We start from the raw sequence: 18,675 nt of genomic DNA, 5'->3' as shown, positions 1-18,675 counted from the left end.
GTAGAAGTTTGTGGTGATGCGCGTCGAAAGGAAAACGCAATCGAGACAATACCGAAGAATTAGGTAAGGATTGCGCTTCGAAAGTGAACTCTGTAACGATACCAAACTGGAACGCGTGGAACACATCTGAGCCCGATGTGGAAAAAAACAATCTGAAGATTTAGTCGGTGCCCATGCACACTATTGTCCAAAGGAGGAGTCACCTATCGCGTGGCTTCCAAAGACTTTCCAAGACAATAACAAACTGCAAACATCCGGGCCCAACACCAGGTGGCGATCTATGCATAGTGTGTGATCTGCAGCTCATATGCCTCCAACAAATATATTTAGTCATGTGATTTACAACTCTTCAGAAAGGACACTGCATTCACAATCCGGTACGGAATTACAACAATTTTGTTACCTTTGCACAAATTCATGCTGTGTGATTAAGGGAAGACCATTACAAATTAATGCAAAGCATTTTTCAAAATAATGTTATTCAATGTACGTAAATTTAAAAATACACTTTCAAGTAAAAGGTTATATTTTCTAACAAGAAAGAAATAGGAAAGCATTTCATGCCAGTAAAGAAGCTCTTCATAACCAAACGTGCAACAGTTGTTTTAAAACTTTTACTGCAATATGACATTGAAGTAAACAGTAATTAGATAGCTACCATTTTTTCAAAAAGAAAAAAATGTAAACAGGAAAATAAGTTGCCTGTAAGTGTACAGCTTCTCAAATCGTATCAAGAAAAAGGGCATCTCACATTCACTGATTAGGAATTTCCTTTAGTGCTGTAAAATAGCAAGAAAACGATTTTCAATTATCCTTAAATTCAGTTAAAGAGTAAAGTGTTACTTCTGCACAAAAATCTGATAGAGGTCCTTTCAAAGCAGCAAAAATCAACGTAAAATTTGGCGTTTCTGCTTTCTAGTCGTGCCTATCCCTTCATAGATTTTACAAAGCCATCATCCAGTGTTACTATGAGATACAGATGGAATATTCTAGGTAGCTTGGAGGCGATTTTCAAAATACCAATGCAACGAAGGAAGAATCTGAAAGCAGGGCAATAAACTAAATTTCTGGATCTAATGCGCTCAAAGTAAATTGTGAAAACCTAGAACAAAACAGCCCAACGGTTATAGAAGGAACTAAATGCCTGCAAAAGCGGATTTTTGGTTGTATATTATATTACATGTTGACTGTTGCCCCATCTCCTTTAAGCAGACCTTTGCTGTACTTCTCACTGCCCAATTTCCTTTTATCTGCCACACAATATTTACCGTCCCCACACCAATAAATGTGGATATGACCTGCACCCTCCCCCCTGCCTTCCAAAATTATCTTGGAATTCAATGACCAGAGTTAGAGTGATGCACTGGTGTGAGATAAAAGGTACAAGTCTCTTGCGCTCAGTCATCATCAAAATTCTGCTGTAGAAGGAAGTTGGCAGCCAAATTTTCATTCTTCTCACAAGCAAAATAAGCCTGTATCACAAGTCCTTCTGGGAAACCTAAAGCCTTTAACTGTAAAAGAAAGAAAAGAAAAGCACTGGCAGTTAGATTCACATTTTGTAAATGCATCAAGCTAAAGCATAAAAATAGACTGCACAACTCTCCTGCTGCTGGGACACTTGCCAAAACTCTCCTTACCTGTTGGTTTCTGCATTGCCCTGATAGCATGTCTCCCGCCTCCCACCGCCGCACACTAAACAGCTCGCTGTGTGGCTGCAGAGTGGAGGGGGGGGCCCAGCGGGCGAAAGACTACACTTCCCATCAGCCTTCGCGCCGCACCTGGGATCAGCGGGACGTTCTTGTTATCTGATTTAGAACCTGACTTTGTTCCCGAAGGGGAAGGTGTAACTAGTAACAATCAATCCATCAGTACAGCTAAAGTGAACACCAAAACAGTTATGCGGGCGGTGGGTATGGGGACTCTTGATGGTTATCTGAAACAGATAGAAACGGCAGTTGCAAAGGAAATTGAATTAGTAGAGCGGAGATTGTCCTTGGACCCAAATAGGCAAACAGTCTCTCCGTCCTTAATTGTAGTGGAATCCGCCCCCATTGTTGCTCCGTCGGACTGCTCGCATCCCTACCTGACATTAAATGGGTCAGAAGCAGCAGATAGTCTTACAATCTCTCCCGCACCCCTACCTGGAACGAGTGCAGCCCCTTCTCCCGTGCCTATATCCACTAGTCAGTTGAGGGCTAGACCAGACATGATAACCAATCGTAGTAAAACCGTACCAGGGAAAAAGAAGGCTAAGAACACCCCACATGGTAGCTGGCAACAGGCAAAACAGCCGAGAAATAGTAACTCCTCATCTGGGTTGGGTCGAAATGGAGTTAGTGTCTCCCACCTAGACAACGAGGACAGTGGTAGGGAAGAAATGATTGTATTGAATTAGATACTGAGAACATAAGTGGGGGAATCATGTCAGATTTTGTTAAGATTTTGGATGCACGTCTTAGGTCATTTACTTCGCCCTTAATGGTTAAGTTGGAGCGAATAGAGGACCGACTTAGTGCAATTGAAAAACATCTTCACACTAAGGGTCCAAAGACGGGGCCAAGTACATCGGCAGCTCACTCGCTAAGTGCAGTTATAGCCTCAGTTAATAATTTGCTGGACTCTATAATCACCCCACTCCAACAACCGGCACCTCAAGCCACTCCCCAGGGCATAGGACTAAGTATTCCATCTTTAGTGTCAAAAGTCACTGGAGACACTCAGGGAGAGAAACAGGGTCTTCGGGGTCCAGTGGGGAGATTAAGCTCGCCGACAGCCCCCCAAGAGAGAATTGTCATTACATCTACCAGTAGAGGCATCCCCTTATACAATAATCCTTGCTAATGTTCCCAAAACGGAGGGCGGCCAAAAAGAACATTGGACCTCACTAAAAAATAAGGCCCTCCGCTACCTGTCCAACAAAACAGTTTTGGGAGAACATTTGGATAACAACTTTATGATGACTAGTAGGGTGCCATGGGTGGGTAAGACTATGAAAAGCTTAGAAGGCGACTGTGTCGTCATAAGCTTTAGATCCCCCAGGCTGGTTGATGACATATTGAGGCAGGCTGGGTCGGTTAGAATTCAAATTGAGTATGTAAACGTACTCCCTTTGGGGTTCGTTTATCCTCCACATAACATTAGGCCAGTGTGTAGTGATCTATTTAAAGGGAGAGGTCCTTATGAATTCACTGTTCCAGTCTTTAACAGATTTGATACCTTTTCTAATCTGGGAGAAAATGAATGACTAGGGAGCCAAGAAGACACTATCATCCCTGTCACCCCGGTTAGAGCCCCCAGTGCAGCCACATCGGTAAGAAAGGCCCCCCTTGTAGATGGGCGTGATCATGGGCCTAGGGGTACATCCATAAAGCTGGTTACTTGGAATGTTGCTGGTCTGAAAAACAAAATAGATGACCCAGTATGGAGAGAATTTATTGGTGTGGGTGACATTATAGGACTACAAGAAACTTGGGACACAGGGAACATCCTGAGTTTGGATGGTTACTCGAGTTATTTTATTCCTGCTGTTCCATCTAATATGGGGAGGGCGAAGGGTGGCCTGGTTACTCTAATTTCAGTTACCATTCCCGGTACCCATACCCAACTAGATACGGGATCCCGAAACTGCCTGGCAGTACAAATCTCTCAGAGTGGGGTGGGAGATGTCCTAATTATTAATTCTTATAACTCATATGAAAGAGTCAGCACGACTGACCACCTGGCCATTTTAAATCTTTTTTTGGCAGATTATAAGGAGGTCAATAAAAATAAATGTTTCATTATAGTTATGGGAGACTTCAATATCCATGGCTGTCCGGATAAATGCTTGTCTTTAGATCTATTAGGTCCACTAGAGCAAGGGGAGACTCATTTTGAACACTCTGTAGAGGGAGATCTCCTTGAAATAATTTTGGCGGATAATGGTCTGATGCTTCCTTCCATGCTGGATGAGGAAATACCTACCTTTAAAGTGAATGGTAGTCACTCAGTTATTGACTATATCTTTATTAGCTTAGCACTGGGGGATAGGATTTATGGATATTCGTCGGTTTGGTCACATTTCAGCGACCATAACCCAGTGGTCCTCAGTGTTTCGGACCTGATCATAAAGCCTGTGATAGCTCAAAATAGAACTGACAAATTTGATATTCGTCCAACAGATCAGGCCCGTAGGATTAGATGGAGTAGAGTCATACCGGGAGACTTTCATACCAATTTAATAATGAAGGTAGGATCTGAGCTGGACACGTGTTTGAACTTGGAACCAGGGATTGAGGTGGTTTTAGAGGCTTATTCAATAATTTGTACCCAGGTCTCAGCAGACCTTAGACCTACAGGGAAAGCTAGGGATCCTGCTGAGATGGGGTGGTTTGATCGAAATTGTCCGTCAGCCAATAAAAAGCTAAAGGCCGCCCTGAATTGTAAGCCAGTGAATAGGGATACTGTGGCCTTAAGGAAAAATTGTAATAAAGCACTGGAAACCAGAAGACGGGAGATGGCCTGGGAAGAATTAACCTCTGTAGATGTGCTCAGGAATAGTGCCAAATTCTGGGCTGTCGTTAACAAACCCTTTTTCCATGACCCTTGTAATGACCAATTAGACTGTGGTATTCAGGAACAGGTGTGGTGCTCCCATTTTAAGTCAGACTATGAAGGGGAAAACTGTGGGGAGGTGATTATGCCTACCCCTATTTTTGTTCCCTATACTTAACGGTCACCAAGATTGAGGTGGCAAACGCCATCGGGAAGATGACGAGCAATAAGGCTCCGGGTCCCGATGGCGTTCCAGCCGACCTCTTTAAATCAAATGTCAAGACCTGGTCTACAGTTTTAACGAATGTTTTTAACAGGGTGTGTACAGCAGGCATCCCGGACAGTTGGTCTGAATCTGTTATCATACCCATTTTTAAGAAAGGCAAGAGGGTATCCCAGTTGTTATCGCCCTATCTCTCTCATTGATTCTTCGGTGAAGGTGCTAGGGCGAGTGGTCCTAGGCAAAATAAAAGCTTGGTTGGAGGATAGACACCTTTTCATGCCTGCAATATGGGTTCAGGAAGGGACGAGGCACTATAGATCAAAGCCTCAACCTTCAGCTACTAATTGGAAAATACACCATTGCCAAAAGGGGTACGCTATATTTAGCCTTTATGGACCTTTCCTCGGCCTTTGACCGAGTGAATAGGTCCAAACTTTGGGGATTGCTCCTTAAGCTTGGCATTGATAAAACATTGTGTATTTTCTTGCTGATTTACATAGGGACCTTACAGCCACAGTTCGATATGATCGCTTAGGTAACTGTACGGGCAAGATTGGGATCATTAACGGGGTTAGGTAGGGGTGTATTTTAGCCCCTCTACTTTTTACCCTCTATATTAATGACCTGGGTGCTGTTTTAACGGAGGCGTGCAAAGATATCCCAAGAGCTGGCAAGTATTCTATTCCGGCATTACTTTATGCGGACGATGCCGCTTTAATAGCATGCACAGAAATGGGGTTGCAATGTCTTTTAACCGCATGCGTGCGGTAGGATTTCCGCCCGTACGCTGGGTTTTACGGATTCGCATGTTACGTGACGAGCTGGGCTCGTCATGAGCGTGCGAGGAGGCTACCTCATGACGAGCCCAGCTCGTCATCAGCGTCGAAGGGGTTAAACCAATTTGCTAATTTTATGAAAGCGCTGGATTTAAGTGTGAACTTTTCATAATCTCATGTAATGATTGTGGGCAGCAAGCCCAAAAGAATTAAGACTATGCACTGTGAATGGAATGTTTTATCTAGGGTTACAAGATTTCCATATTTAGGGGTTATTTTCGACGATAAGTCCACCTGGTTGCCCCAACTAGTTGCTAAACGTAAAGCCTTTGCTAGGTCTATCCTGGCTGTCTTGGACTTCGCCCGTAAATTAGGGGTGAAGCCTTTACAGGCTGTGTTGAAAACATATGACGCCAAATGCATCTCAATAGCTATGTACGGAGCTGATCTGTGGGGGTTCAAAAATGTAAAGGCGTTGCAGGTGGCAGAGGATAAGTTCCTGAAATCTATCTTATCCGTCCCCCGGTCAACACCTGGATATATTGTTCACCAAGAGTGTGGGGTAGAATATTTAGTAGACCGCATAGCCTTAGCCCCGCTATTGAAATGGATCTCAATATGGCTAAACCCTGAACTAGAGCTGAATCATGAGATTCTCAGGGATTGTTTAGCCCTTGAGTATGGTAATACCATCCCCTAGTTGAACTATGTTAAAAAACTAGCAACAGAAATGAGTCGTCCAGAATTGTTTGATCACCCAAATAATTTACTAAAGGGGGATGAGAAACGGGTGAAAGATACATACAAGCAGTTGGTATACCTAGCAAGAGAAGAAAAGGAATTATGCAAACCAACAGTAAGGGCTCACCAGTTGTTAATTACCTTCAGTGGTATAGAACCCTACCTGAGAATCGTCAATAACATGAATCATCGTTACTTACTGACTAAGTTTAGACTGAACAAATTCCACCTTCTGCTTACCGAACGCCCAGGTTGGACTAAGAGGATGGAATCGTTGATTTGTTCTTGTGACAGATTCTATATTAAAGACACTGTGCATTTTATTTTATTTTGTAAGCATTTGTGCCCTATTCGTAAAAAGTTAATTATTCCTCTTATTAGAGATAAGGGCTTTAGACAAGTTAAACCTGCCCTTTTGTACCTACAGCTGTTGTCTAATACCTGGGAGAATTTTAATACAGCAAATTTCTTGACAATAGCAATGAGACTTAGGAAGAAGAGTAATTGGTTATAGTGCACATAGTGGGAGATTTATGAAGCATGACCGAGCGCTTTGCTTCTTTTTAAATTGTCTTTTGTGTTTGTATTGTTCTTCTTAAAGATATATATAGATATATATATATATATATATATATATATATGTGTGTAATTGTATTGTATGGCTTGTAAAAATTTGCACAATCGTTCTGTTATATTTTTAAAGTGGTCTTGACTTGGATGTACTGTAGCATACTTTTATGGTTTTTTCGTTATGAAACCGAATAAAGTATTTTTGACTGACTGCACAATACTGTAATCTGAACCAGAGTGATACTAATCAGTTTTCCAAGAACACATACTTATTCCAGGAGAGATATTCAAATTCTGTGCAGCAATGCAGTTCTGAAAAACGCTACTTTGCTGGTTAAGCAATGCTACTGCTTTAAAGGAAAAATTAAGATTTCTAGCATACTGTCTTTACATTAACCAAATAACACAACAAGTTACTTACCTCTGGTAAAGATGTATTTATGAGTTGTGGATCCTTACCTTGGAATTTCCCCCAGGCGTCTGTCTGAATCCAGAGACTTTATCAACAATAACCCAGCGTGTCGGTCGGTCGTGGGCACAAGGATGACGTCACGGGACCTATATAGACGCCGCACATGCGTGTTGTCATCAGTTCTTAACACGACTTTTCACGCTGGAACCGCAGAGCCACGAAAGACACGAACCACTGGTGCGTCCAAACTAGATCCCTGTAGGGGAGTCCCTTTCCCTAGAAATCAGTTTGCAAAGCGGGGAGGATGGGTGGGTGGTAAAGAGTCTACAAATAATATGTCTCTCCCCGATACATCATTACCGAAGGTAAGCAACTTGTTCAACTGTTAGAAACTATTAGTTGTAGATTCCTTACCTTAGAATAGATACCCTGGCAATATTGTCCCCGGAAGAGGGTCTGCGAACCAAGATCAGAAGAGAAAGCCCTGGCAAACTTAACGGGCAAAGCATCCGTCCCTCCGAACTGGACTGTCCTGGAAGTAGTGTCTGGTAAACGTGTGCAGAGATGCCAATGTCGCCGCCTGATAAATATCAAGCAGTGGGTTCCCCGTGCTAACAAAGTGGCTGCTGCTGTTGCTCTAGTGGAGTGACCACGTAACACCACAGGAGGTTCCATCTTCGCCATAGAATAGCATATTTTAATACAGAGGACAACCCATTTGAGAGATGGTCTGTTTTTGAACAGCCCGACCCTTCTTGCACCCTCATAGCCAATGAAGAGCTGAACCACCACCGGAAGCCCTTGGCACGATCAAGATAAAAAGACAACACATGTTTTAGGTCAAAATGGTGGAGTCTTTCCTCCTTGCAGAGATACAGGGGCGGGTAAAAGGTGAGCAAAGTGATGGATTGTCTCACACAAAGGGTGTGACCACTTTAGGAAAGGAAGAAAGCTTTCATTAAAAGTACCTGTGAGAAAGTGCCATCTTTCTTGCATTGGTATGCCCCCACTTTTTTCTGAACTGCTGATGTGCTTTGACTGAGCGTGCCCTGGGCTCCTGCCAACCAGGTACCCAGGGCCTGTGTTCCTTCCCTAATAACTGTGTTGAAACAAAACCCAATTTGCATCTCTGCCCACCTATCAGCCCCTAGTAAATGGTACCCTAGGTACCCAAGGAATAGTGACCAGAGAAAACCCCTAAGGGCTGCAGCACTTATTGAGCCACCCTTAGGGGCCCTGTACCTTGGTACCCACACACTGCCTTTGCAAGGTGAGTGCCTAGGTACAGAACTAAACAAAGAGTCGACATGGCACACATCCCTGTGTGCCATGCCCACAGACCCACTGCCCTGGCATACATCAGTTATCCCTCTAGCTGGGTGCCCTATGCCAGTGGTGGAGGCACAGGTGCATGAGCCCTGTGCCCCTACAGTACCCAGGGCCATTCCTGGGCACTAAGTGCAGTGATGCCATTAAGAGTATATGGTGCTGGGAGGTTGTCATTACGAACTCCACAGCACCATAATGGCTACACTGAAGACTGCCAAGTTTGTTACGAAACTTCTAACACATTAAACCCACACTGATGCCAGTGTGGGATTTAATATAAAATGCACAAGAGGGCATCTTCGAGATGCCCCCCTGAAAACCTAACCTACAATCCACGTTTGGCTGAGTGGCTGCCACACAGCAGACATGTTGCTGGACCCCTGGGTAGGAGAGCCCCACTCCCCTGGGCCTGCAACAATGCACATCCTGGGCGAGGTGCTAGGTTTCCTCCCCCAGGATGGGCAGGTTGAAGCTTCATAGGCATACCGCCTCTGTGAGCTTCTCCAGACCATTTGCTGTACCCAGCAACCAGCCCCCAACCGTCCTGACCCCCACTCTGGCAGGAAGACTGGTGGGAAAAACTACGTCAGGAAGGGGGCTGTGCCAGCCTGTGCAAACCCCACCCCTCAGGTGGGGGAGGCGAGGTAAAGCACGACCCCGGGTCCCGGCCATCTTGTAGATGAGGAGCCCTGCCAATCCCAGCTAGGCTCCTACGCCCCTAACACAGGAGAGGAGCAGGCTAGGGGGTGTACTCACCCCAGGACCGGGACCCATTGGTCCCTGTCCATGCCCTACCTGTAACGCCCCTAAATTTAGTATTTAGGGGCTCCCTGAACCTTCCTACCTCAGATTCTGATATCAAAAAGAAGAAAGAAGATCAAGAAGAAGACCGGCCTCGCAGCTGCGAACAGGACAACAACAACTGACTTGGCCCCAGCCCTACCGGCCTGTTGATCCTGGAACCTGCTCCTGCCTAATCCTGGCGACCTCCGCAGACAGCAACCTTGGGACACCCAGAGGACCTGCCTGCCTTGACCCTCTCGAAGATTGGGACTCCCATCAGCAGAGGCTCTGCTGCAACAACCCACCTGGTGCTCACCAGGAAGCTCCGGACCAGCCCACTCTGCACCAGCCAAGCCCGGGCCGGGCCAACCCGAACCAAGACCACGAGGACGTCCCCTGGCAACTGGGACCCGAAGTCCAGTACCCAAAGACCCTCCTCAGCGAACCAGTCGACGCCTGCAGACTCAGAACCAGGGGCCACCCCAACCGCGACCAGCCGAGGGTAAGCTTTTCCAACCCCCAAAGACACCCTTGCACCCGGCGCCCCACGGCCCCCTGTGCCTCCCTGTGGGGTACCTACCTGTGCTCCAGCATCCCAACTTACCTCTCGAAGTGCTGGTAGCCCCTGGACAGTCTCCGTCCCTGAGCCTGCAGCCTTTGTTCCCTCTTCAAGATCCTCATTGGATAACATTGAGCGCCCAACAGCTCAAAGGCACCGTCCACCCAGCCGCCCGAGTGCCACTGGCTGTGACCCCTTTGTCCAATCCTACTCCCCCCCCCTCCCCCCCTGCCCTGAGCCACGTGGCCTGCTAGCCAGCAGCCACCAACCGGAGGAACCCTTTCCCTCATTGGATATCATTGGGCCTACCTACCTCTGCACCCGGCTGCCCCTGTGCCGCTGGGACTGAACTAACAGTACTCACCTGACCTTGGGGGACCCCTGAGTCTATACCCAGAACCTTAAATTCACCAACCAAGTACTCACCTGGAAACCGGTAACTCACTTACCTGCCATTGGATAACATTGACCCATTCTGACTCGAACATTTTCTAAGTGTGAAGTTTTGAAAACTTCAAATATTCCTATAAAATCAGCCGAAGTACGAAATCCAAAGTATCCACCTGTGATCAGGGGAGAAGCCAGCACTGTACCTTTCAGCCCAGTACTGAACCGTAAAAGTAATCCCTCGCGGGTTTACTAGTAATCTGTATTTTCTCCATAGGAACCCATTGTCTGCTTTTCTATGAAATTTCTTCTGTCTACTTTTGAAAACTGCAAATATTCTTTAAAAATCGTACGAAATACTGAAACGCAATTACCTACCTGTTTTGAATTAAGCCCCCAGTGCTGGCCCTAGGAGACCAGTGCTGGGTTACAAAAGTAACACGATCATACTTTACCTGCAACCTAAATTTCTTCCCATTGAATAACATTGTCAGATGCATTGAAAAGTTTCTAAGTGTGAACTTTTAAAACAGCTGTATATTCATGACAATTCATCACAGTAACTAAAACGTTTTTGCTAATCTGGCTTCAGATTAGGCCCCAGGACTGAATCTAAGATCTGGTCCTGGAACTATCAAAGTAATCCATAAAGTAATCAACCGTACTTATCTGTGGAACACCCATTGAGCTCACTCAATGCTAGAGTGTGTTTCAGAACTGTGTTGCTTACTATCTATCCTGTAATTATTGTGTGCACAAACTTTATTGCTCCTTTGCAAAGTATTTACATGAGAGTACTCATAACTTGAAAAGCATATTTTTATAACTGTTGGTTCTAAAAAATAAAACAACTATATCTGAGGATATAACAACAATGGCCTGGAGTTTAGTTATTGAGTGTGTGAAACCTTTAACTGACTGAGTGTGTACAACAAATGCTTTACACTGTCCTCTGGTACTGCCTTACTGCTCTACCAAGCTACCACTTTGGAGAGTAAGGTCAGTTCTGACTTTAACCTCGGTTATACCTCTGGGGTTGGTGGACTCTATACATACTGTACTTCATTCTAGTCCAGTATATACAGAGCCACTTTCTCACAGCACCACTTTATCCGGATGGACAGACAGTTGCGAGGATAGGTGATGGCAATAAGGAAAGCAATTTTGACAGTCAGCAGCCTTAGAGGACAATTATGAAGGGGCTTGAAGGGAGCACACAAGAAAAATTCAAAACAAAAATTCAGATTGGGGCATTATGAAAGGAGATGGAGGAAACAAATGAGTAAAGCCGTTAAATTACCTAGTAAAAATGGGAGACTTAAATTAAGAAGGCTGATCTGGAAGGGATAGAAAGGCAGTGTTAGCTGCAAGATATCCTTTACGAGTGCTCAAAGCAGATCCCAGCTGGGCCAAAGAAAGTATGTTCAAGAGAACCTCTGAAAGGTGGGCAGAAAGTTGAACAGCCTTTGCTGTGCACCATGCCACATTTGTTCCACCCACAGGCGTATACCGTTTTAGTGGAGCAACATCTGTCTGCCAAGATAACATCATAAACTTCAGGCGGAAGGTCGAAAGCTGTCAACTGCCTCTGCACAATCGTCACACAAGGGGGCAGAGCCTGGACAGGAAAGGTTCAGGTACAGAACCCTGCCCTGCTGCTACGCCCAAAGGGCAGTCTGATAGGAGGATCGATGGTCCTGCTCAGAAGGTCAGAGTACCAGACTCTTTGTGCCCAATCCGGAACTACAAGAATAACTTGAGCCCGGTCATGCTTGATCTTCTTGAGCACCGTGGGCAGAAGTGGTATGGGCGGAAAGGCGGACAGGAGGCCGAAGCTCCATCTGCGATGGAAAGCGTCGGGGATCGAGTGCTACCTTGGAAACTCCAATACGCAATACTGCTGACAATGCCATTCTCTTTTGTGAGGCGAACAGATCTAACCAAGGCTCTCCCCACTGCTGAAAAGAGAACTTGCCCCACCTCTGGATGGAGACGCCATTTTGTGATTGACCAGGCACCGACGGTTGAGTTTGTCCATCTTGGCGTTCAGAGAGACCACCAGGTGTTGAGCCACCAGGGTCATGCCATGTCGAGAGGCGGCAAGCCCTGTTTGTTGCAGTACCACTTTCAGTTGGTGTTGTCCATGAACACTTGCACCACTTTCCCTTTGAGAGAGGGAAGGAATTCCATCAATGCCAGTCTGATCACCCTGAGCTCCAAAAGGTTGAAATGGAGACCAAACTCTGCCGGAGGCCAGGCACCTCTGATCTCCGCCTCTCCCATATGGCCGCCCCAGCCCAGAAGTTCCCTCCGAGATCTGGATGTAGTCGGAAAGATTCCCCTGATGCCCACTGGAACTTCAGGTCCCCCTGGAGAGCCACCATATGCCACCTGGCATGATCAGCAGCAGGATGCAGTAGGCCATAAGGCCCAGCAGACTGGAGTTATTCTCACCAAAATCCGGGATAGAGACTGAAACATTGGTATCATAGCCAGAATATCCCGGTTCGCTGCTCGGGAGGATAGGCCCGAAACTGCACCATGTCCAGAATCGCTCTGATGAAAGGGAGCGTCTGAGAAGGAGTCAGGTGTGACTTCGGCAAGTTGATAATGAACTCCAGCCAGTGAAGGAGGTCTGCCGAAATCTGGAGGTGGGAGACGACAGACTGGAGCGAGCCTGCCTTCAACAGCCAGTCGTTGAGATAGGGGAAGACTGGAACCTGCGCCGATGAGCCGAGATCATCGACATCACCTTTGTGAACACCAGAGGGGCAATCAATCAGAGTACTTGTAAAGCGCGCTACTTACCCGTGAGGGTCACAAGGTGCTATGGGGAGGGGTGGGGGGAGTGCTGCTACTTGAGGAGTCTTCTGAAGGCGAGTAGGTCTTGGGTCTGCTGTACGTGGGTAGGGAGGGTTTTCCAGGTCTTGGCAGCAAGGTAGGAGAATGATCTGCCGTCGGAGGTCGTTCGTTGAATGCGGGGGACAGCGGCGAGGAAGAGGCTGGCAGAGCTGGCGGGTGGGGTTGTAGAAGCTGAGTTTGCTGTTCAGGTAGGCTGGTCCGGCGTTGTGGAGTGCTTTGTGTGCGTGGATGAGGAGCTTGAAGGTGATCCTCTCGTCAACGGGGAGCCAGTGTAGGTCTCTCAGGTGGGGGGGTGATGTGGCTGCGGCAGGGGACGTTGACGATCAGTCGGGCGGAGGCGTTTTGGATGCGTTGTAGTCGTAGGTGTTTGACTGGGATTCCTGCGTAGAGTGCGTTGCCGTAGTCCAGGCTGACAAGGGCCTGTGTCACCGTTCTTCTTGTTACGGTCGGGATCCACTTGTAGATCCTGCGGAGGGTGTTGTAGCAGGAGGAGGAGACGGCGTTGACCTGCTTAGACATCGAGAGGGAGGAGTCAAGGATGAATCCTAGGTTGCGTGCATGGTCAGTGGGTGTTGGTGCTGTTCCCAGTGTGGTCGGCCACCAGGAGTCATCCCAGGCTGAGGGGGTGGGTCCGAGGAAGAGGACCTCCGTCTTGTCCGAGTTCAGCTTCAGACGGCTGGTCCTCATCCAGTCGGCGACGGCCTTCATTACCTCGTGGAGGTTGGTTTTGGCGGTGTGTGGCTCCTTGGTGAGAGAGAGGATGAGCTGGGTGTCGTCGGCGTAGGAGATGATGTTGAGGTTGTGATGGCGGGCCACTTGTGCGAGGGGGGCCTTGTAGGGCTGAGAGATGAGCCCTGGGGGACGCTGCAGATGATGTTGGTGGCTTCGGATCGAAAGAGTGGGAGGCGGACGCTCTGGGTTCTGTCGGAGAGGAAGGACGTGGTCCAGTCAAGGGCCTTCTCTTGGATTCCGGCTTCTAGGAGGCGTGTCTTTAGAGTGCGATGGCAGACCGTGTCGAAGGTGGCTGACAGGTCCAGGAGGATGAGGGCTGATGTTTCGCCGTTGTCTAGTTGGCGCCTGATGTCGTCTGTGGCGGCGATGAGGGCTGGGTTCTGTGGTTTCGTCTGAATCCAGACTGGGACGGGTCCAAGATGTTGTTGTCTTCCAGGTGGCAGGCCAATTGCATGTTGACGATTTTCTCGATGACCTTTGCTGGGAACGGGAGCAGGGAGATGGGCCGGAAGTTCTTGAGGTCCTTGGGGTCCGCCTTGGGCTTCTTGAGGAGGGCGTTTATTTCGGCGTGCTTCCAGCTTTCCAGGAATGTCGCTGTTTCGAAGGAGATGTTGATGACCTTCCGTAGTTGGGGTGCGATGGCTGCATCTGCTTTGTTGAATACGTGGTGTGGGAAAGGGTCTGACGGAGATCCTGAGGGGATGGAGTTCATGACCTTGCGTGTCTCGTTGACGTTGGACCAGGAGGTCAAGCGGTTGGCGCTGGTAGTGTTCACAGGGGAGGTGGAGTCTGGCGTAGTCTGGGTGGTCGTGGTGTTGATGCTGTCGTGGATGTCAGCGATCTTGTGGTGGAAGAAGATGGCTAGTGAGTCACACAGTTCTTGTGAGGGCGGGATGTCGTTGGCGCTGGGGTTGGAGAGTTCCTTTACGATGCTGAAGAGCTCCTTGCTGTCGTGTGCATTATCCAATCAGTCTTTGAAGGAGGATCGCTTGGCTAATCTGATGAGGTGGTGATGTCTGCGGGTGGCGTCCTTGTGGGCTGCGTGGTTGTCCGGTGTGCGTTCGTGGAGCCATATCTTCTCCAGTTTCCGGCATGCACGTTTGGAGGTCTGGAACTCGTCGGTGAACCAGGTGGCTCTCTTGCTGGCGTGGCTGTTGGAGGGTTTCTTGAGCGGGGCGAGTGTGTTGGCTCAGTCGTCGATCCACTGTCTGAGGTTGCAGGCTGCGGCGTCTGGGTTGGTGGGGTCGGCGGGTGGGTTCTGGGCGAGGGTGGTGATCAACTCGGTGACTTTGCTCCAGCAGCGGCGACGCAGCTGTTGGGTGCGGTGGTGCGTAGTTGGTTTCTTGAAGGTGAAATGGATGCAGCGGTGGTCGGTCCAGTGGAGTTCGGTGGTGTGGTCGAAGGCAACGTGGGTGCCTGTGGAGAAGACGGGGGCCAGCGTGTGGCCGGCTGCGTGGGTGGATGCGGCGGTGACTAGTTGTCTGAGGCCAAGGTTGGCGAGGTTGTCGATCAGGGTGGCGGAGTTGGCGTCGTTGTTCTCGAGGTGGAAGTTCAGGTCCCCGAGGAGGATGTAGTCCGTGGAGGTGAGTGCGTGGGTGCTGGCGAGGTTGGCGATTGAGTCGCTGAACTGAACCCGGGGGGTCTGTAGATGAGTGTTTCTCTGAGGGTGGTGTTGGGGTCAGTGTGGATCCGGAAGTGGAGGTGTTCAGGGTGTCGTCTGCGTGGGTGGCGACCTTGAGGGTGGACTTGCGGACGATGGCTATTCCTCCTCTGATTCTGTTGGCGCGATCCCTGCGCGTGTTCTTGTAGCCGTCCGGGATGGCTATGGCGATGTCGGGCGCTGAGGAGTCGTTCCATCAGGTCTCAGTCAGGAAGGCCAAGTCTGGGGCGGAGGTGTTGAGAAGATCCCAGAGCTCGACGGGGTGTTTGCGTGCGGAGCGGGTATTGAGGAGTATGCAGCGGAGGTGGTTGGGTCCAGTCCTTGGAGGTTTGGTGGCTCTGTCGCAGGTGAAGCTGCAGGTGCGGCAGGAGAAGGGTCCGTGGGTCCGCTTCGGGGCAGCCTGGAAGCAGGTGTGGTTTCGGCCGGCGTTGAGTGCGTGGAGGGTGCTGGCGTCGTAGTGGAGTCTGGTGTTGTGGCGTTCGCGGGGTCCAGGGGTTCTGGCGCTGGGCGCGGTCCAGGCGCGGACGGGCTTGCCTTCGGGGTGCCAGCGGCACACTCGCTGCGCGCGTCCGCTGGACGGCTGTGCAGCGTCCGGCATATATGAGGAGGTGGGAGGGAGGAGCAGCTGGGAGGCGTGAGCAGTGAGTGGGCATGGGGCGGGGCTGCAGGGGGCACTGCGGCGGGGAAACAGTGGCACAGAAAGCAAAATGGGGCACAAGGGGGGGAAACGAGGGACACAGAGCAGAAAACGAGACACTAAGAAGGGGAACAGTGGTACAGAAGGCAAAATGAGGCACAAGGGGGCAAACGAGTGGCACAGAGCAGAAAACGAGGCACAAAGAGGGGGAAACAGTGGTACAGAAGGCAAAATGGGGCACAAGGGGGGGGGGACGAGTGGCACAGCAGAAAACGAGGCACAAGATGGGGAGACAGTGGCACAGAAAGCAAAAAAGGATGGAGGACACTTACCAGCGGCAGTGGCAGCAGCAGCAGGGCCACACAGTCGGAGCTGCGTGGAGGGGGAGTGACCTACCTGGAGGGGGAGTGACCTACCAGGAGGGTCAGGGGTCGCTCACCTCACCGCGCAGCGTCCGGCATATATGGGGAGGTGGGAGGGAGGAGCAGCTGGGAGGCGGGAGCAGCGATTGGGCAGTCAGGGGGGCAGGGCTGTAGGGGGCACAGCGGAGTGGGAAACGAGTGCAACAGAAGACAAGAAGGGCACAAAAAACGAGTGGCACAGAGGGCAGAAGGGCACAAATAACGAGTGGAACAGAGGGCAGAAGGGCACAAAAAACGAGTGGAACAGAGGGCAGAAAGGCACAAAAAACGAAGGAAAAACGGGTGGAACAGAAGACAATAGGGGGAGACAGTGGCACAGAAAGCAAAAAGGACGGAGGCCACTTACCAGCGGCAGTGGCAGTGGCAGCGGCAGCAGGGGCACACAGTCGGAGCTGCGTGGAGGGGGAGCGACCTACCAGGAGGGTCAGGGGTCGCTCTGGGGTTGGCACTGGTAAGGGCAAAGGGAAGAACGGTGAAATGAAAGTGCTTGTGGCCCAAGTAACGTCTGTGGGCAGGCAGCATGGGGATATGAAAATAAGCGTCCTGCAAGTCCAACACCACCATCCAGTCTCCTGGGTCAAGGGCAGAAAGAACTTGGGCCAAAGTGAGAATCCTGAACTTCTCCTTCCGGAGGAAGAAGTGAGGGCCTAGAATTCTAGGATAGGATGCAGGCCTTGGTCTTTTTTGGGCACCAGAAAGTAGAGGGAACAACCATGACCTACATCTTCCCAAGACTGGGCCTTTGTACCCACAATTGACACATCTCTGGCCACAGATAAGCCCCCTGTAAAAGGTACCATTAGTACTAAGGGCACTGTGACCAGGAAAGGACTCTAATGGATGCAGCACCTATTGTGCTACCCTAGAAGGCCCTGTCCTTTACCACCCACATCCTGCCATTGCAGGCTGCATGTTTTGGTAAGAACAAAAGTGAAGAGTCAACATGGTACGCATCCCTGTGTGCCATGCCTGCAACCCACTGCCTGAGTCCATTCTTAGATATTTTAAGTGTAGTAAAGCCATGAAGAGTATATGGTCTGGGAGTTGGTCATTACGAACTCCACAGCTCCATAATGGCTTTACTAAACACTGGTAAGTTTGGTAGCAAATGCACTCAGAGCATCTTAGAGATGCCCCCTGAAAATCGACCCACCCTGGTGTGGTTCCTGAATGAATGCCCGCCATTTAGCACCACCAGACAGGTTCCTGGACCCCTGGGTAGAGAGTCTTCGCTCAATGGAAGCAGAAACAAAGCCCATCCTGGGCAGAGGTGTCATGCCTCCTCCTTCAGGATGGGCTGAGTCCACGAAGGTGAAGCTTCAAAAGCCTGCCGCCTTTAGAAGCTGTCCCGGCCTTTTTGCTGCCCCCAGCAACTGGTTCCCACCGGTTCTGGCCCCCACTTTGGGTGGGAGAATTGTCAGGAAAACCAAGCTAAGAAGAGAGGTGACCCCCACCTTTGCCAACCCCACTCCTCAGGTGGGGGGGGGGCAGTGTGTGAGGTGAAGCACAGCTCAGTCCCCTCCATCTTGAAGATGAGGGAACCCAGCCAATTAGGAAGAGGCTCATGCCCCCCCCCCTCCCACCTGAGGGTGGCATATTAGGGGCGTACCCACTCTAATGAAGGAACCCATTGGTCCCGACTTGCACACCCCTTTAAATGCCCCATAATCTAGTATTTAAGGGCAGCCATGATTCCTCAGATTCAAAGAAGAAAGAAGGACCGAAGAGCTATGCTGACCGAGGTAGAGGACACCTACTGCGTTTGCCCTAACCCTACCGACCTGCTCCGATTCCAACCTGCTTAAAGCGAGGAAACCAGTGTGTTCAGCAAGTCAGCAGCCCCCCAGAGGCCGGAGGACCTGCCCTGCACTCACCTTACAGACGGTCTCCAGTGAGCACCAGATTTACTCAACATAGACTCGGAATCTAGCAACTCTGCAATCCTACACCACTCTGCACCAGATGCCCACGGCCCGAGTTAGAGTGGCCCAACACCAGGAGGAAGTCTCCCCAGCGATCCTGGCCTGGGATCTGGTAATCATCGACCTC

The 18,675-nt window shown here is 49.5% G+C and overlaps 1 protein-coding gene across 2 annotated transcripts in view; it reads right to left on the bottom strand.

Moving 5' to 3' along the window:
* Positions 1 to 595: 595 nt before the first annotated feature.
* The window catches only part of RAD23B (RAD23 nucleotide excision repair protein B), a 355,852-nt gene continuing 337,772 nt past the window's right edge, over positions 596 to 18,675 (bottom strand). Inside the window, exon 10 of one of the 2 annotated variants that reach the window (XM_078676661.1) lies at positions 596 to 1,511. In XM_078676661.1, coding sequence (XP_078532787.1) covers positions 1,398 to 1,511 — 114 coding nt within the window. In that variant the 3' untranslated portion in view covers positions 596 to 1,397. The remainder of the gene's footprint in view (positions 1,512 to 18,675) is intronic. The other variant, XM_078676659.1, reaches the window with a different exon arrangement.

This window comes from Lissotriton helveticus, chromosome 2_1 (assembly GCF_964261635.1).
Source record: "Lissotriton helveticus chromosome 2_1, aLisHel1.1, whole genome shotgun sequence".
Taxonomy (NCBI): Eukaryota; Metazoa; Chordata; class Amphibia; order Caudata; family Salamandridae; genus Lissotriton; species Lissotriton helveticus.
This window is presented reverse-complemented; position numbering and strand designations above follow the sequence as displayed.